Genomic DNA, 26,887 nt, shown 5'->3' on the forward strand with positions numbered 1-26,887 from the left:
CGTTTCATGTCTATTACATATTATTAGTAGTAACTCACTGTCTAATACAATATCTACTATACTTATTTATGCAGCCTTTATTGTACAGTATGACTGCACCATTACTTTGCATGTATTCAGTGCCATCTTCTGGCTAGGGAAAGGTATTGCAGTCCAAGTATCAATACATACATGTCACTGTGTGTGTGTGTGTGTGTGTGTGTGTGTGTGTGTGTGTGTGTCTGTGTGCGTGCGTGCGTGTGTGTGTGTGTGTGTGTGTATGGTTGAGAGAGCAGCAGGCTCTGCTGTTAGAGCAGCAGCGGATCCACCAGTTGAGGAACTACCAAGCCTCCATGGAGGCGGCCGGCCTGTCAATCAGCTTCGCTGGGCACCGCCCCCTCTCCAGGGCTCAGTCATCTCCAGCCTCCGCCTCCTTCCCCATGGTAGTACAGGAGCCACCTGCCAAGCCCCGTTTCACTACAGGTGTGTTGAAACAAAACATTTAATACGGGCCTTGTACTTGCTTACAGTTCGCGCCCCTGTTGAAACACTGGCCACAAACACACTGCAACTTCAGGCCTTCTGGAAATGCATGCAGACTGCCCAGTGCCCATATATATTTATGTGTACTTTAATGTGTGAGTGTATAGGTGAGAGGTCATAACAATGCACAGTTGGCAAGGCAAGGCAAGGCTCTGAAACTTAACTCTGAAACACATATAAACTACATTTATATGGGTTGTGTGTATTCCCCAGGCCTGGTGTATGACTCTCTGATGCAGAAGCACCAGTGCATGTGTGGCAACACCACCAGCCACCCAGAGCACGCCGGCCGCATCCAGAGCATCTGGTCCCGACTGCAGGAAACAGGCCTCAGGGCCCACTGTGAGGTAAGGCCACAGCTATACTTCACCACAGAGTCACTGCTTCATAAATAGATGGATGTAACGATACTTAAATAGAGAGAGACTTATGTATGTGCATGTGTAGATACATAGATAGATGGAGACCTAGTTATATAGACAGACAGACAGAGAGCAAGATGCTTTATTAATCCCCGGGGAGATTCTTCTAAACAAGAGGAACATAGTTAATTTGTCCATCTGTGCATATTGTGTTTCTTTGTGGGGACAGTCTGTGGTCAACAAGATATGTGAATTGGACAATCACTTTTTTGTCCAATCCAAAGTGACAAGTGTCTGGTGAAATACTACTAAAAATACCATAGACAAAATATAAATTATCCCTCAAACACTGCCATCAATTCAAACCTTTTTAATATCATAGAGTTTCAGTGGGCTGAGTACCAAAAAAAATACCATTCTGATGTAGTGTCATTCTGTCCTCCTGGTACATCTGCAATACCAACATTTCCTTATTTTCCTCTAAAATCTTACGGCACAGTTACATGCAATATACACATCATAACAGTGGACAAAATAAAACACACTGAGAACAACATTCACAGTTAAATTACCATCCTGGTCTGTCTTTTTAATGCACATGGGAAGGCCAGAATAAAAATTGGAAGTACACAATGTGCTCAGCAACGGGCAGCATGCAAAATAACTTTCAGGACACGCACAGCATTCATTGTTTTTGAGCAGATGCAAAGATGCCAAAGCTCAAATACTTCAGCCTCTTTGCACTGTAGGATGGTCAGTGTTATAAAAAAAAATGTGTCTTGTGAAAGATTAAAAGTAAATAGTTTCAGAGATTAATGATGTCAAACCAAGCCACTATCCACAAGGTCCATTTCAGCTCAAAAGTGCAGTTTGTTGTCATGGCCAAAAGGGGGCAGTGTATAGCCAGTTTCTGTTGGCTCTTGTCTCTCCCATTGATAAAAAAAAAATCACATACTCTGGGGTGACGGCTTCAAAATGATCCAGGATGGGTTTACCCTTCCTAAATTCAGAAGAATTTAAAGTGGACTTTTAGAAGTTGTGTTTGTTTTGTTTGTGTAGGTCAGATCATGCTGCCGGTGTAACAGTAGAGTATTAGACCTGTTTGCTCTTGTTGTGCTGTGACTGATTACCCTGGGAGCGATGGCGTTGTCTGATAGATTATGTAGTGGCGAAGAACAAACAATCATCATCTTATCTTGGCTTTGCACATGTGCTACAGCATATTCTTTTGTGCTTGCATGCCAGCACCACGCACACACACACGCGCACACACACACACACACACATAGCAAAAGCATTCACCTCTTCATTCGTCTCCCAAGTGCTCTAAATGCAGTATAATTGCCAGAAATGAGACTTGATCTTTCTTGCATCATACTGCTTGTGTGTGTGTGTGTGTGTGTGTGTGTGTGTGTGTGCGTGTGTGTGTGTGTGTGTGTGTTCTCTCCCTGATCTCCCCATAAGCCTGGTTGTATAACTGTAGTTATACTGTAGTCAACTAACCCAGCAGAGAGCAAGTCCCCAGATCATTTAGCTGTGCGTACCTTCTCTGTCTCTGTCTTTTTCCCACGTTTGTCGTAGACTCTCTCTCTCTCTCTCTCTCTCTCTCTCTCTCTCTCTCTCTCTCTCTCTCTCTCTCTCTCTCTCTCTCTCTCTCTCTCTCTCTCTCTCTCTCTCTCTCTCTCTCTCTCTCTCTCTCTCTCTCTCTCTCTCTCTGTGGTGGTATCAGGGTCAGTTATAGTCGGCCTGTGTCTAATCATGATAATGAGAGCCTTACTTTACTACCGGGGACAGTAAGAGAGACTGCTGCCACCTGGCCATTTCTCTCTCTCTCTGCCTTTGGTTAACACACACACACACACACACACACACACACACACACACACACACACACACATATACAGACACCTTTGGACCTCCCTTTATGTACTACCACTCCCTGATTGCAGCAGGTGTTGCCCTTAACTTCTCATTTGACCACCTCCCTCTTCACCTCCCTCCCCTCCTACCTCCTTCTCTCCCTCCCTCGCCCCCTCCTTGGCTGACTATGGCAATTTGGATGGTGGGGGGGGGGGACAGACTGTAGATCAAAATCTGGACTTATGTAGTTTGTCTCTTTCTCTCTCTGTCTCTTTTTTTATCTCTATCTTCTCCTCTGTCCAGTGTATCCGTGGTAGGAAGGCCTCTCTGGAGGAGTTACAGACAGTCCACTCTGAGGCCCACGTCCTGCTGTACGGGACCAACCCACTGCGGCAGAAACTAGACTGTAAGACACACACACACACACACACACACACGCACACTCCTTCCAAAGTTGAGCTGATCCACCAGTGTTTCCTCTTCGTTATTTTCATTTTGGGCAATCTGGCCGCTAGCCATGCTACAGGCCAACTGCTCATCACTCAGCGATGATTAGCCTAATTAGCCGAATTGGCTTTAACACTAGCAGGGCATTGTGGTGATGTATTTCATTTTTATAAGTTGGACAATGACCCAGGGTTTTTCTTACTTGAAAAATGAAAAAGGTGTCAACGAAGAACATTTGGGCAAACAGGTTTCACAGGTTCAAGTGTTTATTTAGAAACATCAAAATCAGAATCACTTAAATTGCTACGTACAATAAATGTAGAGGAACACGACATTGAAACAGAAACATATCGGCAACTTTGAGACTTTCACTGTTCATACTGACAAGCATGGTACAAGTACAGCCAAACTAAGATCCACTGCAAAGGGGCAGTGCAAAACAGACAGGACACTATACATATGCCGGTGTATACATTCAACATTCAGTATGCTATAGCTTTGTGTGTTTGAGCATACAGTAAACATAGTTGTTAGCACTAGCGGGCTAAATGTAAATCTATTGTACTGGTCTCCTCATTCTCTTGTCCATGATATTTAACTCCCACAGTCTCCTTCTAGCTCAACTTGTGAATGCCACGAATCCACAGCATCTGTTGAATGAATCTGCTTTAATGCTTAAGCCATGTCATAACAAAGAGTCCAATCTAATAAAGTATTGGAGGTGAGGGCCCGCTGAAACGGAGTGTTAACCTGAATGTCCCACAGGCTGCTTAGTCACTTAGGCCTGGCCTTTGGTGGCTTAAAGTACAGGTGTAGCCTCGGCGGTCTGTGTGTGTGCAAGGGACAAACCCCAGTGGCCATCTTGGCTTTCATTCCAGTGGAGACATAAATTCCCCTTACAGTCCAGTCTTTTTACCAGACAGACACTCCTGTGTGAGGCAAGGCAGACAGGTGGGAGCACATGCACTGAGAAATTAAAATGGAGAAGAAAGTGGAAAAGCAAACTGTTGTAGAACCACAAACGGAGTAGAACTAGTTAATAGGGATACAAATATTCCTAATAGACACTCACATATGTAATAAACATATTCTGAATATGAAATTCATTCTGTTACCCCATTAGTAGCTATTGTTACTTTTTTCATTTATTCTTTTTCCCTTAAGACAAACTGAAACCTGCTGTCAGCATGCCAGGGAGAAAAATTATTATTATTATTAGTTAGCATTCCAGTAACATGTGCCATTTGTTGGGCACTGATCCAAACTGCCATATACAACCTTGCATACATTTTTAGCGTGGGTGGCCCAGTGGGAATTGCACCCCTAACCCTGGCAGTGTGAGTGAGCCATTGAGCTTCACATGTTCACTGCTGTAACCTTGAAACTTTGCATTCCAGTATTTCTAGTTCAGTAAAGTGTAACCAGGGTCAGGAGTCAATTCAGAGACAAAACAGTGGAATTTAAGACTTGGAAAGTAAAAAGAAATTGGCTTATTTTGCAATAAAAAAAGGTATCCAGGTACAATCTGCAAAGAAAATGCAAGTTCTGTCATTAATAGGTGAATTGGAATTTGAATTTACATTTTGAATTGAAGCCAGTTGTGACCACAAGCCAATTGTAACCTCTCTGGCATTCAGAAAACTGCCAGTTTCCAAGATTAAACACAAATCTCTCGCTGGCCTAGAGTCTTGATTCCCTCCGCAGCGGGAGAGTGTTTGATTGTGAGGGCAAAGAGAGACATTTGTGTTCTTCACCTAGCCCAATTAAAGCGCGGCCCTGTGTTACTCCCGCTGTTGGAACAGTTCACCGGGTCAAACGCTCCGGTTCAGAGGTCATAGCGCCCGCCGTACCGTGTGAGTCCGCAAGGTTACCGCCTCACCTCTCTCACCTCTTTCTTTCTCTCTTTCTCTCCGTCTCTCTCAGGTTCAGTGAGTCCCATGTTTGTGAGGCTGCCATGTGGAGGGGTAGGGGTAAGTCACTTTTCGCTCCCCCTCATAAAGCTTTTTTCGTTCTTTAGTACCAATAACTATTTGTCATTTGTGTGCCTGATATCCCTTGATATTGTCAGTATCAGTCACGCTGTTTTGTTCAGTGGAAAATGGTGGGAAAAGACTGTTACATTTTATGACATTGTAAGTGTGATCTAATCAAAACCCAAACGGCACTGTCCCGTCTAATTTTCATAATGTAACAAATGAACCTCGTTTCAGCATCATCAAATAGTAGCGCGATAGCTGCCCCCCCCTCTCACTCTCTCTGTCTCTCTCTTTCCCCTGCCTAAATAATGGTGCCATTTGTTCTCGCACTACCAAACACACACATACATGCACAGATGCACACACACACACACAAACCCCGCCCCTCAACCTCCAGAGGCAACAAAAGCTGTTGCTCGGCTTTCCGTCGAGTTGGTAATTATATCCAGATGTTTTCACTAAACAAGCTCTATGTGTGTGTTAGTGTATGTGTGTGTGTGTGTGTGTGTGTGTGTGTGTGTGTGGCGGGAGGTATGTTTGTGTGTGTGTGTGTGCATAGCAGTGTGTTTGGGGATGTTTGTATGCTCAGGCCAATGATGATTGAGATGGGCATTCAGTTGGAAGTGTTGTCTTTTAAAAGGGATGGGGTTAGAACAATCCGACATGAGGACATCTGTGTGTGTGTGTGTGTGTGTGTGTGTGTGTGTGTGTGTGTGTGTGTGTGTGTGTGTGTGTGTGTGTGTTCTCCCTTGTTCTTGTACACCTACATTGCCTCTCACATGCTCATTCTCCCTCTCTAACCCTTCTGCATGTCCTTAGAATTCAATTTAAGACCTTGCTGATTGCTTTCAAAGCTCTTAAAGGTCAGGCCCCATCTTATATCACAGACCTTCTTCACTGGCACTCAGCTCCTAGGTCTCTTAGATCTGACAACAAATGTCTCTTGTATGTCCCACGGTCACGACTAAAACTAAAAGGTGACAGAGCCTTTGCAATTGCTGCTCCACGATTGTGGAACCAGTTGCCGTTAGATATTAGATGTGCTCCCTCCATCTCTGTTTTTAAATCTAAGCTGAAGACACATTTTTATTCTCTGGCCTTTTTGGCCCACTAATCTTTTAATCTGTTGTCATGTCTACAACTCTGTATTTTGTCCCTTGTTGTTGCTTATTGTTGTCGTTGGTATGTTTCTCCTTGTGTTTTATTTTTACTTTGTATTTTAATGTTCTTTTGTACAGCACTTTGGTCAGCTCAAGCTGTGTTTAAATGTGCTCTAGAAATAAACTTTACTTACTTACTTTACTTCACACCCTCCAGGTTCTACCTTTTACGCAGCTCCTCCTTTTCCTCCTCTTTCTCCCCTCGTATTCTCTCTTTCCTTCTTTCTCCCTTCTTCCTGCCCTACCTCCCTCTCATCTTCCCTCTATCCTTTTTTCTACTCCCTCTCTCTCTCTCTCTCTCTCTCTCTCTCTCTCTCTCTCTCTCTCTCTCTCTCTCTCTCTCTCTCTCTCTCTCCCTCTCTCTCCAAATCCATCCCTCCCTCCCTCCCTCCCTCGGGGCTTAGTGGTGCTGCTGTGGTGGGAACTAGAAGGGCCATTGCTCTGTTCTGCTCTTTATAATAGCAAATGGGACTAAATTGTTGTCTTCCTGTCGTACACACACACACACACACACACACACACACACACATATATAGGACACACACACGCACACACACACAGAGGAAGGGAGCTGAAATTAGGCTGTCAGCCAGAGGAGAACCATCGTTCCGTCATACCAGCACGTTCCCGCTCTTTTCTACCCCCTGACACACACACGCACACACACACACACACGCACACACACATCCCTTCCCTTTCACTTTTTTCCTTCCTTTTAACTCTGCGCCCCGCCCCTGGCTTCAGGCACAACCAACATCAACATGGGATATAATAAAACACTCCATGCTGGTTGAGAAAACCGTCTGTTTGTACTCATTACCTGACTTGTATATATGATTCAGTTTCCCATTCACTCAGTCACTCTGCTATTTGTTTGCTCACTTACTCACTCACTGACTACTACATACCATCTCTCTCTCTCTCTCTCTCTCTCTCTCACTCTCTCTCTCCCCTTCCTACTGGGCTACATCAGTTACTCATCAATAACGCTCTCTTCAACGCTGCCCCCCTCCCTCCTTCCATCATTTTTTTTTTTTTTTTTTTTTTTTATTCTATGGTAAATGCACCCCAGTCTCCTAATTCATGACAAAGTCCTTCTTGGCGGCACTTGAAAAGAGCCTTTTCCTTCCCTGTGGATGTTATTACGGAGTCCTCCTCTAGCCTCGATCGCTCCTGTCACTGGAGACGAGAGGCGAGCGGGCCGGCTGCCTGGTTTGCCGGCTGAAAAGCTGTCTGATCGCTTGACACACTGACTGACTGACTGACTGACTGACTGAAGGGGCTGACTGGGTGACTAGAGTTAACGTACCAGTCGGCCAGTCGACGGACCGAAAGGCTGTCAGTGCAGCTGAAAGTCTGGCTGTCCGACTGTCTGAGCGGATGGCTGGCTGGCTAGGGTTAATGTATTCAGAGTCGGAGAGCCTAGGGTTTACATCAGAAAGCCATGCTAGAGCTCCGGCATCAGCGGCTCCACACACACACACACACACACACACACACACACACAGTTCAAACACATTCACACACAGACTTTACTTTCCTTCTTTTCCTCTGCCAGCTTCTTCCCTCTGTGTTTATCATGTTCTCCATCTGCCTGCAGTGTCTGGTGGAGGGTGTGTATATTATCCTGTGCATGGCTCTGCTTACAATCAGTCACATAGAATATTGTAGTCCATTTGCAGTACTCTGTGTGTGTGTGTGTGTCTGTACGTGCGTGCGTGCATGTGTGTGCATGCACTGAGCAGTGATTGGGGCCGAGGGCAGGCCGTGCTTCAGCATTAATCAGGCCTGACTGCTGAATGGCTGGCCTGTGTCTGAACATACTCACTTACACAAACACACACACACACACACACATATACACACACACACACACACACACACACACACACACAGTATCTGTCAGTCACAGTCAGTCAGTCTCTTTCCCCACTGTAAAAAAAAAAAAAAAAAAAAAGGCTTTCCTCATGTCCTTTTCCTCCACCTTGGTTCTCCTCATTCTTATCTTTGAGAATAAACTTTTTTTTTTTAATATATATATATATCCAATTTGTTGCCTGTATATCCAACTTAATAATTTCCTTGTCATTGTCCTGTAACTTTTTTGTGTGTGTATGTCTGAATTTTCTTTTTGTTTAGAAGAGTTTGACTGATACGGGTTCTTGAAGATTGATAGATATTTTTGGATTGAAACCGACATTCAGTATCTATAAATTTTGCCATGTCAGTCTAGTACAGGTGGGCTTTTAGCATTATTTGTGTGCGTGCTTAAGCCTCCAAATATCTGTCACTGCCTCATGGTTTCTCTCTCCAAATATTTTCTCTTCATGTCAGTGAATAAATGTTCCACCAGCCGCCACACTGCCCCCTCTTCACCCAGCGCAGACACACTTTCAAAGACTCACTTTGATGCTCTGAAGTGTCAAAAGCTAAATGCACTCAAATGCCCTTTTAGTGTCACGGTTCCCATTACACTGAGAAGTAAACGGCACCATTATTATCAATATCAAATACTGATAAACTCCCGAATGAATGGTAAACAATTCCATGAACTGCTTACATGTGGCTGCTTTTCAAAATGTCTTCTATATGTAAACCTGTGTGTGTGTGTGTGTGTGTGTGTGTGTGTGTGTGTGTGTGTGTGTGTGTGTGTGTGTGTGTGTGTGTGTGTGTGTGTGTGTGTGTGTGTGTGTTGGCAGGTGGACAGTGACACCATTTGGAACGAGGTCCATTCGTCCAGCGCAGCTCGCCTGGCCGTGGGCTCGGTGGTGGAGCTGGTCTTCAAGGTAGCATCAGGAGAACTCAAGGTTAGTTCTAGTGCTGTATTAAATCAAATGGTCAGCTGCACAGTAATGGTTGGCTCCCAGAAAGACTTTGGGGATGTCTGTTGTCATGTCTGTTTGCGTGTGTGTTTTTCAGTGCGTGCCTCTATCAAGATTTGTTCGTAAACTTCTAAAACAGCCGATATAAGAACAAGAATGTTCATTGGGACTGGGGAGAAAAATGAATCCATGACTACAAGTTTGAAGGGATCGGATTTAGTGTTCATGTTGGATCTGACTGTCTTGTTCCAGTCTTTGATTGCGAAGGTCTGCATGTCTGTTGTTACCACTTCAGACAGAGAGGAAGGGGTGGAACAAATGCTATCTCTAGGCTCAGTATCTTAATGTTTCTTTGGTTTATTATAAATATCTGTCTTATTTTAGACCATTTACAGCACACACATCCACAGAGAGATTGTTAGCAGCTAACACTGTTAAAGTGTTAGCCAGTACTGAGTAATGAATGCTAATGAATTAACCTAGCCTTGTTAGCCACTAACACTCCCAACACCTCGAGTCCGACAAATACGCCCCGCAGTACCACCCATCCCCACCTCCCAACACTTAGAGACGGAGGAATGCGCCCCCCAGTACCCACCCATCCCCAAAGCTCTTATTAGCACCTCCCAGACAGACGCCCCCCCCCCCTACTCCCATCCTGCCTTGCCCACCAGCCAGCCTTCCTGTGTCTGTGGCAGCGCCCGCTTAGTGTTTGAACCCAGCAGGGCGGCCTGGTGCGCGGGCACCGCTAGCGCTCGCAGTCGCCGCTAACAGGCCTGCTTTATTAGCCTTACACCACAGCCACCTGCGGAGCCGCAGCCGTGCTTAGCGTTAGCTTAGCGCCGACACACCACAGACTAATGACATTCCTCAGAGAGACAGTAGCCCGCCATGCTTTTTTGGCTAGGAGTGCTAGCTTTCAATACTTCTTGTACATGTGGGTATAATTACCGAGAAGAAATTTGTGTCTGTTCTTTCTATACAACACATTGCACGTTTGGTAATACCAGACTTTAAAAAATGAAAAATGAAATGGACCACAGCCGCTTTTTAAAAACAAAACAAAAAAAAAACGAACTAAAACTTCCATGAAAAATATGCGCTCCCTTCAACTACGGTTAAAGTTCACAGAAAGTGAATTGCCCTCAGCTTAACCTGATCTTAACACACTCATGCACATGTGTACACACACAGACACACACACACACACACACACACACACGGCACATGCACACAGACTCACACACATACATGCTAGCTGGTCCTCTGAGGATCCTCCACAGCTCTATGACAGCATTCCACCTGCACCAACAACTGTCTGAAGTAGAAGTCCACAGAATACCATAAATCTCTTCAAGTTGCACACACATTTTCCTCTCTGTCTCTCCATCTCTCTCGCATTCTCTTTCTTTCTCTCCCTGTGTCTATTTTATGTCTGTCTCTCCCTCTATCTTCACCACCCCCCCCCCCTCTCTTACACCTATGTATATTATGCAGGCTGCGTTAACTGGGCGTCCTCTGGCCAGCTGAGGTAGTTGTTTCTAGAATAATCTCCTGGCCGGCTGCTAATCCACAGCAGCTGACTCAACATCATTAGGCCAGCCCGCCTCGCTCTACATCAGCCTCAACATCTATCTAATGTCCCCACATAGCACTGGGACCCCCAAAAACAGTGGGCGGGAGTCCCCCAGGTGTCCGCATTAACACAGCTTCCCCCAGCTGACCCGATGCAAGCATCTGTGTGTGTGCGTGTGTGTGTGTGTGTTTGAATTACTATACTTGTGAAGAACAGTTGAAGTTCTTGAACTAAGGAATGAGGACATTTTTTGAGGAATGACCATAACAGAATATATGTTAGCAGGGACTTAGACATATATTGTGATGGATTATGGTGAGGTGATGACTTTTGATTTTATCTCATGTATTTTTTATTGCTTTTGTTGTGGTTTTATTATGTGTTTTTATTGTGCGTTTTACCATAAAACCAATCTGCAAACCAAATTTTCCTTACAGGACAATGGAATTTGAATTGAACTTAACTGAATTTGACAAGGGGCTGGGAAGTTAATATAGTGAGCATAGTCTCCGGATGTATTTTGTGTCTGTGTGTCTATTATTCTGGGTGTGTTTGTGTGTACAGTGTCTGTGCGTGGGAGTGAATGTGTGAAAGAGAGGGAGATATCTCACCAGCATCTGACCCTCCAGCCTGTCAAAGAGAAAACAATTACACATGAGTTGTGAGAGAATTTCAGGTCAGACAGAGCCGACTTGTGTTTTGTGTGTGTGTGTGTGTGTGTGTGTGTATTGTGCTATGTTTGAAGGAGTTTTGTTTTCCTTGACAGAATGGTTTCGCTGTTGTCCGACCTCCGGGACACCACGCTGAGGAGAGCACGCCTATGTAAGTGACCCTTATTTAAAAAAGGAAGTTGACTAAGAATAAATTCTTGCTTACAACAGCAGTGTGGGGGAGTAGTCGCAGGGGGAGGGAGGGCTGCACACAGACACATACTCACATCTAGCTGCTGCCCAGTTCTGCTACGGTCATCTGTTGGCCACTAAGAATTTAATGTCTTGTCTGTGTCAGGATTACAATAATGAAGCACTTTTTTATGCATTAGGTAATTACTGTGTTTTTTCTCTCCAACTTTTCCACTTTCTTTCCCTTTCTCTCCGTCTCTGTCTCTCTCTCTCTCTCTCTCTCTGTCTCTCTCCATCCATCCCTCTCCACTCTCAGGGGTTTCTGTTACTTCAACTCGGTAGCCATTGCAGCCAAGCTCCTGCAGCAGAGGCTCAATGTTAGCAAGATCCTCATCGTGGATTGGGTGAGTTCCACACACAAAGCCAGCTAACTGGAGTGGAGTATATCCACTTCTTTATCTGAGCATGTGGAGTATTCCTACTGGTTGGGCATATGATGTATTCCCTCCTATCAGCCTAATTGCCATTGAATGCATATGTGGGGTCACAATATAGTCGCCTCATCACCAGGAAACCACTACTTTGAATAATCAAATTAAACATTTTTGGAAAGGGATGCAGTGCTTTATACTAAGGTAGAGTATAGGCATTCTAGCTGAAAGTCTCCAAAAATACATTTGTCAAAGCTCAGCCGCTGGTAAAATGTTTTTATTACTTGACTTGGGGGTTTTGTTCTTTGGGTGACTGTAACATCTCATTTATGCTAACAATAGGCATTGTCACATTATGTTTTCATGATTTTTTTTTTTTTTCATGGGGAGGGGGGGGTGTGTGTGACATAAACCACACTCCATCCCAGGAATATGTGCCTCAGACCACTGAGTCCACACAACAAGCCAAAACAGTTATTGCATAGTTAGGACTGTACAATAGTCACAACCCAGATATTTGTCGCGGCGGGGAGACAGGGGTTGAAACATCAGTTATTTAGGTCAGACGCTGTCCCTTCTGTCTTTTAAAAGGGGAGACAAAACCATTTTTTTAAGAGGGCATGACGAACCCTTGGCTGTGTCCGGGAGGAGTGCCCTCCGGTGGCGTCCCGGGCCGGTCACGGCCATCCCCGAAAGCCTTTGAAGAGCTTTTTCATTTCCTCTCTGTCTGTCACAGGGAGACTTGTGGGGCAGCCAGCTAGTTCGCTGTCATGCCACGGCACGGGGACATCAGCCCTCCAGCCAAAGGGACATTTTTAAGACTGGTGTATGAAAACATTCTTGGAATAAAGAGACTGAGGTCACTTAATTGCTGTCATGCTGTTTGCCCAACTAAAAGTGAATAACTATTGTTTTTGAGTTTTTATTGAATCCTGCTGACCGTCCCTGTTTGAGTCACAGCATGCTGTAGCTGAAACATAGACTAATTGTCTGGCAGTTTTGCAGTGTTTTCCAGTAAGTCCCAATACAGGTGTCGATAATCCCAACCAATAGAGCCACTTCTGATCATCAGAACTGGGCGGCTCTACTGAAGCAATTGGGGTTAATTGCAGTAATTGTTGAAGGAGGGGAGAGTGTTACACCTGCCTTCCTTTTGGTCAACCTGTCCCTTTTTGTCATTGCCAGGATGTTCACCATGGTAACGGCACCCAGCAGGCCTTCTACAGTGACCCCAACATTCTCTACCTGTCACTGCATCGCTATGACGACGGAAACTTCTTCCCTGGCAGTGGAGCACCTGACGAGGTGAGGAAGCGGACCTGTCTGTCTTTCTGCCTGCCTGCCTGCCTGCCTGCCTGTCTGTCTGACTGTCTGTGTTTATGATGGGATTGTACCATGTATTTGTGGGCTGAGCATTAAATCCAAACAAATGATTGACAGGCAGCCTCTTTGTCAAACTTCACCAAGTCGCTGTTCAAACCTAGGTCACTACCCAACACACAAGACTACCCAATACGCAAGGTTTTGTGTAAATGTGTGTGTGTGTGTGTGTGTGTGTCTGAGCACTGGTCAGCTGTATGCTTCCTTTACAGTTAAAGCATCACACAGGCACCCAGCAAGATGGGAAGGGAGTTTATTTTTGTGTGCATGTATGTGTGTGTGCTTGTCTTTGTCGATATGCACACCAGACTGCATGTCTATATGCATAACTAACCTAGTCCTGTGTGTGTGTGTGTGTGTGTGTGTGTGTGTGTGTGTGTGTGTGTGTGTGTGTGTGCGTGTGTGTGTGTGTGTGTGTGTGTGTGTGTGTGTGTGTGTGCATTCTAGGTGGGCAGTGGAGCAGGTTTGGGCTTCAATGTGAACATGGCATTTACTGGAGGACTGGAGCCTCCCATGGGTGATGCAGACTACCTGGCTGCATTCAGGTAAGATGCTGGTATCACCTGCTACTTTAGAGAGAACCTGTGACTGGAAGTGTCCCGGGTTTGATTCCTCATGACCCCAAGGGGGCATCTAATCCCCCTCAATTTATGTGTCCTAATCAGCAATATGTCATTGGAGTTGTATCTTTGTTGTAACTGATGGCACGTATGCATTTTTGAGACATTTAGAAGAATCAACAATGTTTTATATATTGCTATGTTACAGTGCATATAATCTCATGATGTGGGTAATCCAGGAAATAGCAGCACTTTTGATAATTCCCACTGTCACAGCCTTTCTGGGTAGTGAGAGTATGCAGTATTGTGTAGTAGTCGGGGCTGTTTAGTAGGCGAGGAGCTCCTCCTCATGCCAGGCCTGAATTCTATTAGGTCCAGTGTCTGGGGCTATTTATAACCTCAAACACACACACACACACACACACACACACACACACACACACACACACGCAAAACACACACTCATGGCTGGACATGCACACAGAGGCTCAAGCACGTCGGCCTACAAGCATACAGGCTTGCACTCACCCACAGATATGTAGATGTCACTTACACATACAGTATATTGCTCATACAGCTATGCCCTACCAACATATGGCAAGGAGCAGGTCTGGATTGGTTCCAGCCCTCTTTGAAGATGAGCCTGTGTGTGTGACTGTGTGTCCATCTGGCCTGAGCCAGACACATCAAACCGACAGGCCAGTGTCTGCTAGCCGCTTTCGGCACGCAAGCCCCCGGAAGCACACCTTGGCCCGTTAATGCACCCCAGACCCCTCCATGCTCTCTTTCTCTCGCTCCCTTCCTAATCCTTCTCCCTCCCCCTCATCCTCCTCTCACCCTCCTCCTCATCCTCCTCTCTCTACTCCTCTGATGTGCACGTGCAGCGCTGACATCCACATAAACTATGTCACACTTAGGACGTTATTTATGATCCAGTGCTGAAACCAATGCAATATGCCTCACACACAGATTGGTATACTGCATATGCTCCATCTGTATCTAGACCCATAGCAAAGAGTATCATTCGCATAAGTTTAACTAATACTTTTGACCGTTAATGAGTGTATAAAAAACTAATAACTGTGTACTGTATCATCATTGAACACTTGAAATGAATATATTGCAGACCCTCCTATAATAAACAACAGTGGTTGATGGAATTTTGTTCAGAGCATGGAAAGCATCCAAATTACTCAACAAAATAATTGCTTGTACAGGACTGTAGGTATATTTCAGTATTTAGATTAGATAAGTTGCTTTGAATAAAGTTTATGACTTTAATGATTGCATTGAGATTAGAATTGGCTGAGCTTGAAATCAACATCTGGTCTAACTAGGAGACGCTGCCATTATAGGCTTTAATGTTCACATTTTTCTAAGTTTCAAACCATTATCCACATTTTAACTGTGGTGATAGACAATAGCACTGGCATGGACAATGCTTACATACCAGATGCAGCAAATGAGCTAGCCTTCCAGCTCAGCTCCATCTAGTAGCTACGATAAAGGTGGTGAGGCCTTGCAAAAGAGCAGTGGCTGCCAATTAACCAAGCACACCTCCCTCCACTGTCCCTGGGCCGCCTTGGCTCCACAGAAAACACACTGTCAAATAGCCCCTTTTAGTTTAGATAATAATCAACGTGTCCTGAGAATAAAATGGGAATTTCCTGATGAATAAACAACGTTTTGTGAGCACTGCACTTTGTCTGTTGAAGAAGTGTAACAGTAACTAATGACTTGGAGTGGACAATATCTGTATTTTATCCAATTTTCTACAGTGATGTAGTGTTCTTGATTTTGCTCTGAAACGCAGCTTTTGCTGGTTTATTATTCAGCCATAATTCACTTGACAAAATGTTAAATATGAGTGATCCTTGCCGGCTCTGAGATGTCATGTTGAAAGACACTTGACTTTGTCCAGTATTGCCCTGCTGTCATCGGGTTCCTTTAGTTTGGTGCCTCATAGACTGTGTATTATGTGAGTTAGCCTCTGTGCCAAAGTGAGGGTCCAGTGATTATTGGCTCTCAGCGATCTGTCAGTCGTAGTCCGAGTCAGTAACCTCTTCAAGAATATGCACTTCACTTTTTTATTGATCCAATCTTTCAATAGGCACAAACTTGTCTGCGTTGGTGTTGGTATGTGTATGTTTACACACAGGTGCATGCATACACACATCTGAGTGTACCTGCATGCAAATCTATGTGTGCCGTGTTTGTATGTTATTATATTTATTTAAGTGTGTAAGCTATGATATCACTCTATCTTCCTGACATTATAGAAGAGGTCCAAAGACATAGAGTAAAGGCGAATGAGAGTTTGGGTGTGTATCACCTCAGACCCGGGCGTCATTAATCCCCAGGGGCCGTAGCAGTATCTGAAGATTGATTGGCCCCACAGGACAGCAGCAACCCAGTGTCACAGCTCATAGATCTGCCACACACACACACACACACACACACACACACACACACACATACACATGCACACACTCACGACCAGTTATGCCACGCACAAAGATACACACACGCGTACACAAATGCATATGCACACACACACATACACATGCACATGCACACAGTTGCACACAGAGAGACACACAGATACAGCCATGCCCGCACATGTGCACACATACACACAGTCATGCACATACTGCACACAAGCTCATAGAAATACGGAAAGCAATTGCTCAAATACACATGCAGACAGAGCAATACAAACACACAGATCCTCACACACACAGCTTTCACATCAGTGTGCTTACACATATGTAAGCACATGCAGACGGACACACACGTGCATGGACGCACTGATACACACACACTCTCTCTGCTTCTCTTTCAACCCCACTGTTTATTCGTTTGTTGTGGCCCCCACTCTCTCTCCCTCTCCCTCTCTCTCTTTCTCTCTCTCTTTTTTTGGGAGGGGATGCGTGCCTTGCGGCCAGCACCTTCCCATTCCTCCACTGGCCTGTGCCACGTTGCATTTGCAGGGGATCAAGCCTGAGCCTCCAGAAAGCACGGAGAAAAAAGATAAGAAAATTGGCCCTAATGAAAACCAGAAGCACCTCTCTCTCTCTCTCTCTCTCTCTCTCTCTCTCTCTCTCTCTCTCTCTCTCTCTCTCTCTCTCTCTCTCTCACCTCCTCCTTTCACTCCCTCTTTCGCCATGAACTTGGAAAGACGAGAGAGGAGGAGAATTAAAGTTAATTCAAACCAGCTCTCCGCAGCGCCAGATGACAGGGCTTTGAAGTGTAAGTGTGCGTGTGTGTGAGTTTTTCTCTCTCCCTCTCTCTCTCTCTCTCTCTCTCTCTCTCTCTCTCTCTCTCTCTCTCTCTCTCTCCTTCCTCCCGCTCTCCTCTACTTTTTTGTGAACGGAGAGGGAAAGCCTCAGAGCTCTGCAAGTTAACCTTTTGTTGACTGCTTCGATGAGCACTGCTCCATATATTAGGATCCATATTTTCTTCAAAACGGGCCTCGCCACACCTTTCATTGTGTGGCTGAGGCTGACTGTGTGGATGAATCTCTCCCATGGTTGACTACCAGTGTGTCAGAGGGGTATATGAATGGACATATTCCTAATTACACTGTACGTTTTTGATTGAAGTGTTCTTAAAAAATCAATCTTCCACTGACACCTTCCAAAGGAGCAATAACGTATTATTTTTGGTGGAAGTGCAATTTAATTTTGTTTGAGGTGGAGTGATGTGAGAGACATATTAAACAAAATATACAAGATATATACACAACGTATTAGCAAAAACCATGATGATTGCAACCTAAGAAGCTAATGCTTACTTTAAATATGCTTTTGAATATATAATGTCTAGTCGTATTTTCTGGCCTGTCGCCCAGCACCCATGCTACGTTTCAGCCCTTCACCCTCCATATCAGACACTTTTGGCACCATTAGATCACAAGAGAGCAGATGAGGGAGAGGTTGAATTGGAGACTAGAGTGAGTAGTGGAGGATGGGTCGTCCCTAGAGAGGGAGCTCTCCTTGGCTCTTAAAATCATTACGATGCCGAGACCTGTCCCCTGTTTGTCTATGCAGATGAAAACATGGAGGATGGGAGGTGGGTGGGCCGTCCTCTTATCAGTGAGAAGTGCCAAAAGCTGAATGTGCCCACCCGGATCAGAGGAGGATTAATTAGTGGGAACAGAGAAAAGGAAAGCATGCTCTTTGGGAGGGTGGGCCTGTTGCAAACCCCGGCCTGTAGAAGTGATGTTCAGAAGGTTTGATGCGCAAAGGGAGCTGTACTGGGAGAGCACACAGATGCAGAAATGATGGTCTGTCTTGGCAGTGAGAATGAAGTTGCGTGTGTGTGTGTGTTGGTTTTGACATTGGCTGTTGGATAAGAAAGATGTGTTCATTCAATTAGACTTAGCAATTCCCCCGTGCAATATCTCACTTCCCTCTAAAACACACAGACACACATAGTGTCTCACTGCGCAGTACATCAAACAACACACACTACTTTGACTCAGAACAGTCCATCAGGATTCATTCCTACTAGATGAGTATCATATTAATTCTTGTCTGTCTCTCAGTATAGTCATTTTATGATTTAGAAAAGAACTTATCAAAATAATTCCCCAGAGACTTCATGACCACACCACCATTTCCGCATCTCTCTCTCTCTCTCTCTCTCTCTCTCTCTCTCTCTCTCTCTCTCTCGCTCTCGCTCTCTCTGTCTCTCTCTCACACACACACACACACTCACTCACTCACTCACTCACACACTCACACACACACACACACACACACACATCTTGTATACCTTTACACATGCACACCTGTTGCTAGGTAAACCAAACAATACCAAACACAAGCTTACCCTACATGCAAATGCTTGCTCATGGGATCTCATTCACAGTGGGATCTAGCGTATGAGAGAGCCAGCGGTGGTTTGGATCGCAGCCCTAGCTCGCTCAGGATGTCCCGTAGCTACGGCTCGGTCGTAAACTCTCCCCTCCCTTAATTAACAGACAGTCTTTTTCATCTCTGCATATATGGCCTCTGATTCACGCACAATTAGTCCCCCTTAAAACCCCTGGTTTCCTCTTATGCCAGTTTGTTAATTGATCACTGTGGCTTTTTATTCTGCTAAACGTCAGGATGTTATTCCAGGGGATGGGGGTTGCAAACTGATGACACCAGCAGTTTTCAATGGGACCAGAACTGTCTCTGTCTGCATTCAAGTTTGGGGGAGGGCAGGGGATTGTGGGACATGAGCCTTCTGTAGTTACAGTAACCTTGGCATTCAAGGTTCCCCTGTGCAGCGTGTGGCGGCCCACATGAGCGCCTGTGGCCAACTCCCTTTAGTGTGGGGTCTTTTATGGTCCAAATGTTAATGGGCCAAGGCTGTGTGTGTATGCAAGTGGGTGGGTGGGTGAGCTGGTGCAGAGAGAGAAAAACCTGTAATGCATGCGATAAAATCTGAAATTGCAGCTGAAAAATATTAAATTCTCCTCCAAGTACAGTGGCTATAATTCTCACATAATCATCTAGTTGTCTGTGAGGTCTTTTCATAAAAAGGTTTGTCTTGTTAACCATATACTTCCTTAAATCCCATGAACTGTTGTTGGAAATGCATCATATTACCTTTGTATTTTTGTTGTTGTTGTTGTTGTTTATTCAGACAGTAAGAAAGTAGTGAGGGGGTCAGAGGAGAGAAAGCTTTGGCAGGATTTGATCCTAGACCAGTACACATGTGGTTCCAGAGGCGGCAGACTTACTCATTCAGCTGTCAACCCTACAAAAAGCATATTCTGCTTATTTACCGGGATAAGAGCATCAAAAAAACAAAAATATTAACTTACAGCCACAAAAAAAGGAACAATAAATACATGATACAGGATTTACACGAGCTTTAACTCTGACATTGTTCACAACTCATTCATCCGCTGTTCATTCATGTCTTTACTCACTCAGTCTTTGTCCGTGTTCTCTTTCTAGACTCCTCCTCCCACAACCCTCCTCTCTCTTTCATCTTCTTTCTCTCTCTATCGCTCTCTTTTTTTTTTTACTGCATATTGCTTCTCCATCTTCTTTGTATGACGTTTCTTCCTGAACTGGTGCCAGATGCATGCTGACACACAGTGACGCACGCGCTCTCTGTGTATCTCTAGCTGTCTGGGGCTACCAAAAAGCTCCTAATACTGCCTCTAGCCTCTCCCTCAGACAGCTGTGTGTACGTATGCGTGTGGTTGTGGTGGGGGGTGTGGTGTGCCCAGTTGAGGGTTATAATTTGGTGGTAAGCGAGAGATGGAAAAACCAGTGGCCTCAGGAGTTCAGGGCACGCCGCCCGCCCACAGCCAGCACACCAACACGGTGTTCCTGAGGTCGACAAAGTACAGGGGACCAACGACGGAACCCTGTGGTACTCCGTCACTCACGGACCTCACCAAAACACTGCTTGCCCAAATATCCTGGGCCCAAAAATTCCTGTGTAGAACCGAAGGTCCCACAGCTGCTCCCAGAGAGCCACTGATTTTGCCATCTGGGAATTCCTTCTATTATTATACGCAGACAGCCTGTCATGCTAACCCAGATCACCATGCCACATTATACCGTAATATATTAGTTATTATCAATATATAATAGTAATAGTGCACCAATCGGATTATTATAGACTAATTCAGTGATTAATTGTTATTGATTAATAAATACAGTTAAAAGACATTTGATAAAGTGATTAATCAAATTTGAATTTACATTATGCAATTAATAACATAATTCCATTTTAATTAAATGTGTCCATAATTCCATTTCATTATTCAGCCTTTAAACTATGAATAAATTAGAGTTTTAAATTGATATTAATTGATATAAATTATTTTTAAAAAGGCATTTGAATTTTTATACCATTTACTAATCTGTTTTTCTATTCCTTTTCCATCTCACAATTCATCGTCATTCGTTCACACTTTATTATTAATCGACTCTGCACCAAGGACATGCACCAAGTGAACCAAGCTAACAATAATATGAGGTCAATAAACTCAATGTAATCTAATTTAATGTAATCTAATCTAATCTTTCCATGCAAAACAATCTTAGTATGACACAGAGGTGAGTCAAATAGGGTCACATATAAGCTTGGCTCATATATAGCAATGGAAACTCCAACCACAACCTACAGTGAATCATTGTATCCCGCAAATTGATTGGATTTCTGTGTATGACACATAGCGCACACAAGTACTCCCTACCAGCTGTGTGTCAGATGGAGGTTGTACTCAAACAGCCCTCATTCACCACACCCATCCCGTGTTAGAATTATCCTCCGTAATTAACACGCACATACACACACACGCAATATTATCTGTCCTTCTGTTCTTCCTTTCTTCTGGATCTTCTATCATCATGCTGCCTCCAAATTGCCACACTTCCCACTTCAAGAAGTGTTCATGGTTATGCCGCCCCTCCACACACGCACACACACACACGCACACACACACACACACACATGCACACACACATAAAACTTATGGATGAATGTTTGCTTTGAGATTCATGAAGGGGAGAGCAAAGCTATAGAAAAAGTGAAAACTATAATGAATGTTTTAATTCAAATGAGCAGCAGAAAAGATTATTCTCGCAACTGCTGAACCTCTGTTTTGAAGGTTAGAGAACCATTATTAAAGTATGTAATATGGGTGAAATATCTCTCAAAAGGCCATAGTTGTACATCCATTGTAGTCCTTTGAGAGCCTCAATCTTATTGCTCCCCTTTCTTGTGCCTCTTAAGTCTCCCTGTCTATTGAGCTGTGGGTTCCACTTCCATTGCCACAGTTAAACGTAGTGGAAATATGGTACTGGAAAAATCCAACCTGTTTATATTCCCATGGGATAGATTGAAATGTTGGTATCTTGAAATCGTGTCCTAAAAGCTTGGCTCATCAGGCTCAGTGGTTTTGATTGTGCTTTGGAGTGGGTTGAGTTGCAGGTTCATTTCCCAGGAAATATATTTAATGTGTTTTGGGGCCATTAATGTTTGGCGGTGCCGATAGCCCAGACAGTCATCCTGCCATTTAGCCAGCCTAGAAAAATTTGGGAACTGCAAAAATATTGGCGGGGAAATGGAGTCTGACCACTCAATAGGCCTGTCTGATACAGATGCAAGTCAACAAGGTGGCGCAGTGAGTAGGGAGATCGGCCTTCAACCAGAAGAACCAGGTTCAAGCCCCCATGTCAGCAAGCCTCCACCCTGCTGAAGTGTCCTTGAGCAAGACATTGAATCCCTACCAGCTTCAGGGGAATTGCTCTGTAATTGACCCTGCACTCTGGCCTTCCTGTGGAGGGTAGCAAGTGAAAATGACAGAATTTCCTTATATGCATATTGATCACGGATCAGTATCTCAAAAAACTATGCACATGGACATACTGTATATACACACAGTGATACAGTCACAAAAATCCCACAAACACACAAAGCCTCCTCTAAAGCCCCAGTAGTTGGTCAGTGATGGCAAGCCTTGTATCACTTTTCAAAATCTGCCTGCTTTTATCAATTCTATGGATGTATTCTATTAACTTGTCATAACAGTCTCCATTGTAAAGACATTATTTTGTTGACTTTTTTTCCTGTGCTTACTGTAGGACGGTGGTGATGCCTATTGCCAACGAGTTTGCCCCAGACGTGGTTCTGGTGTCATCAGGCTTTGATGCGGTGGAGGGCCACGCTCCGCCCCTGGGAGGATACAGACTGACAGCCAAATGTAAGTGCTGACCACAGCCGCTTGAATAACTACTCCACATTATTCTGAAGCATTTCTTCTAATAAGAATAATAAGAATCCGTGAGTTTATTATAATAGCTTCTAATGTAGCATGCATATTTTTGTCAATTTTAGCTGCATGCCTTCCGCAAAGAGTCACCGTATGTATTACAGTACGCTTGTGCAATGCAGCACCAGTTTTTGGCAAATCTTTGCTTGTTTTGTTGAGAGGGAGTGAGGTGGGAGTGAATAGAAGAAGATAATGTGTAATTTTGGGGAGTTAGTCTTTTCTTTTTTTCTCTCTCACTTCTCTTTCACTTCTCAGTCGCTGTCTGTATCTGAATTTGATAATTTTGCTACTGATCTAGGCTTGTAGATGCTTCACTTATCTGTCTCTCTCTTTGTGATTGACACACTCTTCATCTGAATTAAGTAATGTTCCCACTGAGATGCTGTAGGCTTGTAGACACACCATCAAGAGCTGATTCTCACAACACATGTGTACAGAGACACACTCACCACATCCCTCTCTCCCCACACTGATCACATTTTCAGCAGTGCTTGTCCCACCTGTCCAAGTTTTGAAAAGCCAGGAGTCGTGGCTTTTGAGGAATTTGGAGATCGTTAAACCGCATTCTAAAAACTTTGGTGTAAAAACATGGTGACAGGCTAACAGCTCTGTCTGTGCCATTCACATACATCAAGCAGTGCTCCAGTCTGATTCATGCCACTGGAATGATCTGAGCCAAGAGTAATGGCTAACAATGGTCAACAGTGGGGCACAATTGCTAGTGTATGTAATGGTAGTTAGTGGTCAGTCTGGTTGATTCATCAGTCTGGTTTAACTCAGAATCAAGAATCAATGACACAGCGTCCAGAGATACAGGCAGATGGAAAGAAAAAGTCACACACACACACACAGACACACAAACACACACCTAGTCTTTATTTTGTACCTCTTTGACTTGTGTATTCAGACCGAGACCTTGGCGTGCCAGCAAAGAGCTTTTCTAAAACCATCCTGCAGATCTCAAATAAGAGCAGGGGTCATGGTTGGGGAGGAGGCGATAAGGGTGGTTTAGAGGGGATTGCAGGACGAGGGGAGAGGGGTAGAGCGGAGGGGAGAGGGTGGTATGGCTGAATGCATATATTAAAACCCCCCTCCTCCTGGAAGAAAAAGATCAAAGGCAGTGGCCGAGCCAAAACGCAAAGCTGCATTTATTAAAATTAAACCTGGCTCGTATTATGGCGTGTTTTTAGGCCCCCAGAAAATCCCCGGTGCCTTCTCTCTCTTCCTTGCTCTCTCTCCCTCTCTCTCTCTCTCTCTCTCTCTCTCTCTCTCTCTCACTCTCCCCTTAAAGAAAATATGATGCAATCGCCCACTTTTTCATCCACCCTCAAACCCCCGTGTCTCTCTTTTTCTTTGATCAATGTCCAAAAAAGAACTTTGAGCCTGAACAGCAGTACTCCCCCATATCTCTCTCTCTCTCTCTCTCTCTCCCTCTCTCTCTCTCTCTCTCTCCTTCCTCTCTGCTGTCATTTCCTGTGTGTCCAGGCTTTGGCTACCTGACCAGGCAGCTGATGGGTCTGGCAGGCGGCCGGTTGGTGCTAGCCCTGGAGGGGGGTCACGACCTCACAGCCATATGTGACGCCTCCGAAGCCTGCGTCTCCGCTCTGCTGGGCAATGAGGTAAGACGAGAGCACAGGGAAAGAGGGAGGGATGGATCCGGGGGGGGGGGGGGTTAGAGGGATGATTGAGGGATGATAGATGGGGTATGCCAACGAAATACTTCTTGTGGAAATTGTCATATGCAAGGGAAGTGAATAACTAATGCTTTCGCCTACCTCAAAAAATACTATCAGAGTATCCTCCAATCACCCAACCCTAGTGCCAATACACTGGGAATCAGAAATGGACTGAATCCATTGCCGATGGACATTCCCTTGCCGATTTGTTTTTTTATTTATTTAATTTTGTTTCAATTTAAATTACCTCGGTATCTTTGGTAGCATAGTGCAAGACTCTTAAATGGGGAAGTGCATGTAGGGACATAAATTATGCTCAAGTTGTTTTAACAACATTTCACAGAGCCTTCATCAGCATTTGCTGGTTTTGTCCCATGTGCTTCCCCATTTGCGTGTCAAGTGTCTTGAGTGTCTAGTGCCACTGCTTCGTATTGGGAATACATCCTAACCTAATACTTGTTTATCAGTTTTACTGTAAAGATAATAATTCTCGTTTGTTGTGCATGTAAAAGCTGTGTTCCAATATGTGCCATATTATGTGATGACGATTGGTTGACAGGAGGATTTCCACTATCGCCTAATCCTAAAGTACTGAACCTCCAATTGTTCAAGTTCAGCTGCTAAGTGAGCAACAGCAGAGGCAGACTGTACTGGGCAGCTCCCAGGTGTTAATGTATGTAACTGTGTGAATGTGAAGCATGGCAGTGCTGAAAAACGGCGCGCCTGCTCAGCATACATTCTCTGGGTAAATGTAAGAAAAAAAAAAGAGAAAATATTTGGCGGACGGCCCCGTTATACTTGTCCACATGCAGACTCACATGTGTCCACAGCACACACACATGCCCAGTGCTTTATTTAAACCCTTTCAATCATTTGTGATCTAGAATTGAGAAGTGACATGTTTACCTTAGTTCCAGTGATATTTAGTGATATAATTTTTATAGGAAAAACTTAACCATAAGGTGAAATTGTGGTTCCACACATTTAATTTGATTTGATTATGTGAAGACATAACACGTCTGACATATAACACGTTAATATAGAAATATTTGCTAATTAATGCATTCATTAGCTTAATTTATTACCTCATTAGCATAACTGGTTATGTTTAATATACCATGGTGATTATGACGGGACATTAGGCAGCTCAAGTGCCTCTTGTTTATTCTTGTTGTCAGTGTGAAATTTTTAGAATGCAATTGCACTCCACTTGATTGTTTCTATTGCTTGCTAAATTTCAGTTGATCCTGAAAATCAATATGCTACAATTGAATGATCATTTCAATTGTGTCTGTCACGCATGACCGGTGCTAAAAGAAATTCTGTCTAGAACGAACACTTAAGCAAGGAGGGTCATAAGAATTAATTTAATTGCCAAGCATAATAAAGGCACAGGAAATTGATTTGATGGCATTGTTACATAGATATATTAAGTGAAAATCAATACAGGGAGAGCTTGTTCATTCCTCCTTCAATACTGCTCCTTATCCTGGTCAAAACCATCTTCCTTACATCCTCTCTTACCTTGTCCCTACCACTCAGAGAGGAAGTCACACCACAATCACACACTGCACACACACACACACACACACACACACACACACACGTCAGAGGGAGAGGATTTCCAGGCAGAAGGTTAATTGTGGGAGTGTGTAGGCCGGGCCGTGGAATTGAACAAACATCGGCCCTCTGTGATTCATGGCACACAACAAAATAACAGCTCCTCAAACCGCCCACTCTTTTCTTCCAGCTAATGGAGAGGCTGGAGTGCTTTCTTGGAAGAGCTTCTCCGTCTCATTTTCTCCCCTCAGATTATGGGTCCAAGATATCTCAAGGCTTTTATTGGTTATAGGACTACTGTACTTGTGGTGCAGAAAGGAGAGAATGGAGCTTTAGGGGAAGAGGAGAGGTTGTGTTTGTGAGCTTGTTTGTGTATGTGGGTCTGTGCATGTGTGTGCAAACACTCTTGTGTCTGTTTGTGTCTCAGAAGTGTGTATAAATCCTTCAGAAGTCGGCGCAGTGTTTGAACAAGGTCATCGCTCACTGCATCTAGTCAAGTGAAGCTTAAGGGGGATTCACACTTCAGAAGTTTTGTTTTCATGGTCTGCAGTGTTAAAATTGTTACATAACGCCAATGGTCACATGTATTCAACCCTGTCCTGGCACCTGTTGTGGAGGAATTCTTATTCTATTCTTGAACCACACCCTTTTTTCGAGTGATATCTCAAAAACGAGTTTGCCCAGTGCAGACATCTTGTAGACAACTTGCAAATTCACCCCATATAGAAATAGTTATGAACAAGTGAAGAGAGCGAAAAGTGTTCTACTTCTCATTTTACATTCAAAATGTTGCCTTTCTTACCCTGAGCCACCTCAGCTACACAAGCTAAGAAAGTGTTCATGCCATGACTCAACACCAAGAAGACTGTAGTGGCCAGTATCTAAACTAAGAACTGCACATAAAGATTGAATATCCAGACTGACA

The 26,887-nt window shown here is 44.2% G+C and overlaps 2 protein-coding genes across 4 annotated transcripts in view; one reads left to right on the forward strand and one right to left on the reverse strand.

The window, feature by feature from the left end:
• Positions 1-26,887, reverse strand: part of traf3ip1 (TNF receptor-associated factor 3 interacting protein 1) — a 328,730-nt gene that overhangs the window by 186,372 nt on the left and 115,471 nt on the right. The window lies entirely within an intron of this gene.
• hdac4 (histone deacetylase 4) overlaps positions 1-26,887 on the forward strand; it is an 89,416-nt gene that overhangs the window by 49,612 nt on the left and 12,917 nt on the right. For 2 of the 3 annotated variants that reach the window (XM_078285954.1, XM_071897808.2), the window contains exons 13-23: positions 276-462; positions 736-869; positions 3,048-3,150; positions 5,115-5,161; positions 9,027-9,134; positions 11,492-11,547; positions 11,884-11,971; positions 13,184-13,303; positions 13,826-13,923; positions 22,539-22,657; positions 24,212-24,345. In XM_078285954.1, coding sequence (XP_078142080.1) covers positions 276-462; positions 736-869; positions 3,048-3,150; positions 5,115-5,161; positions 9,027-9,134; positions 11,492-11,547; positions 11,884-11,971; positions 13,184-13,303; positions 13,826-13,923; positions 22,539-22,657; positions 24,212-24,345 — 1,194 coding nt within the window. Of the gene's footprint in view, positions 1-275; positions 463-735; positions 870-3,047; positions 3,151-5,114; positions 5,162-9,026; positions 9,135-11,491; positions 11,548-11,883; positions 11,972-13,183; positions 13,304-13,825; positions 13,924-22,538; positions 22,737-24,211; positions 24,346-26,887 lie in introns of those variants that run through there. The other variant, XM_078285955.1, reaches the window with a different exon arrangement.

This window comes from Centroberyx gerrardi, chromosome 10, assembly GCF_048128805.1.
Source record: "Centroberyx gerrardi isolate f3 chromosome 10, fCenGer3.hap1.cur.20231027, whole genome shotgun sequence".
NCBI lineage: Eukaryota > Metazoa > Chordata > Actinopteri > Beryciformes > Berycidae > Centroberyx > Centroberyx gerrardi.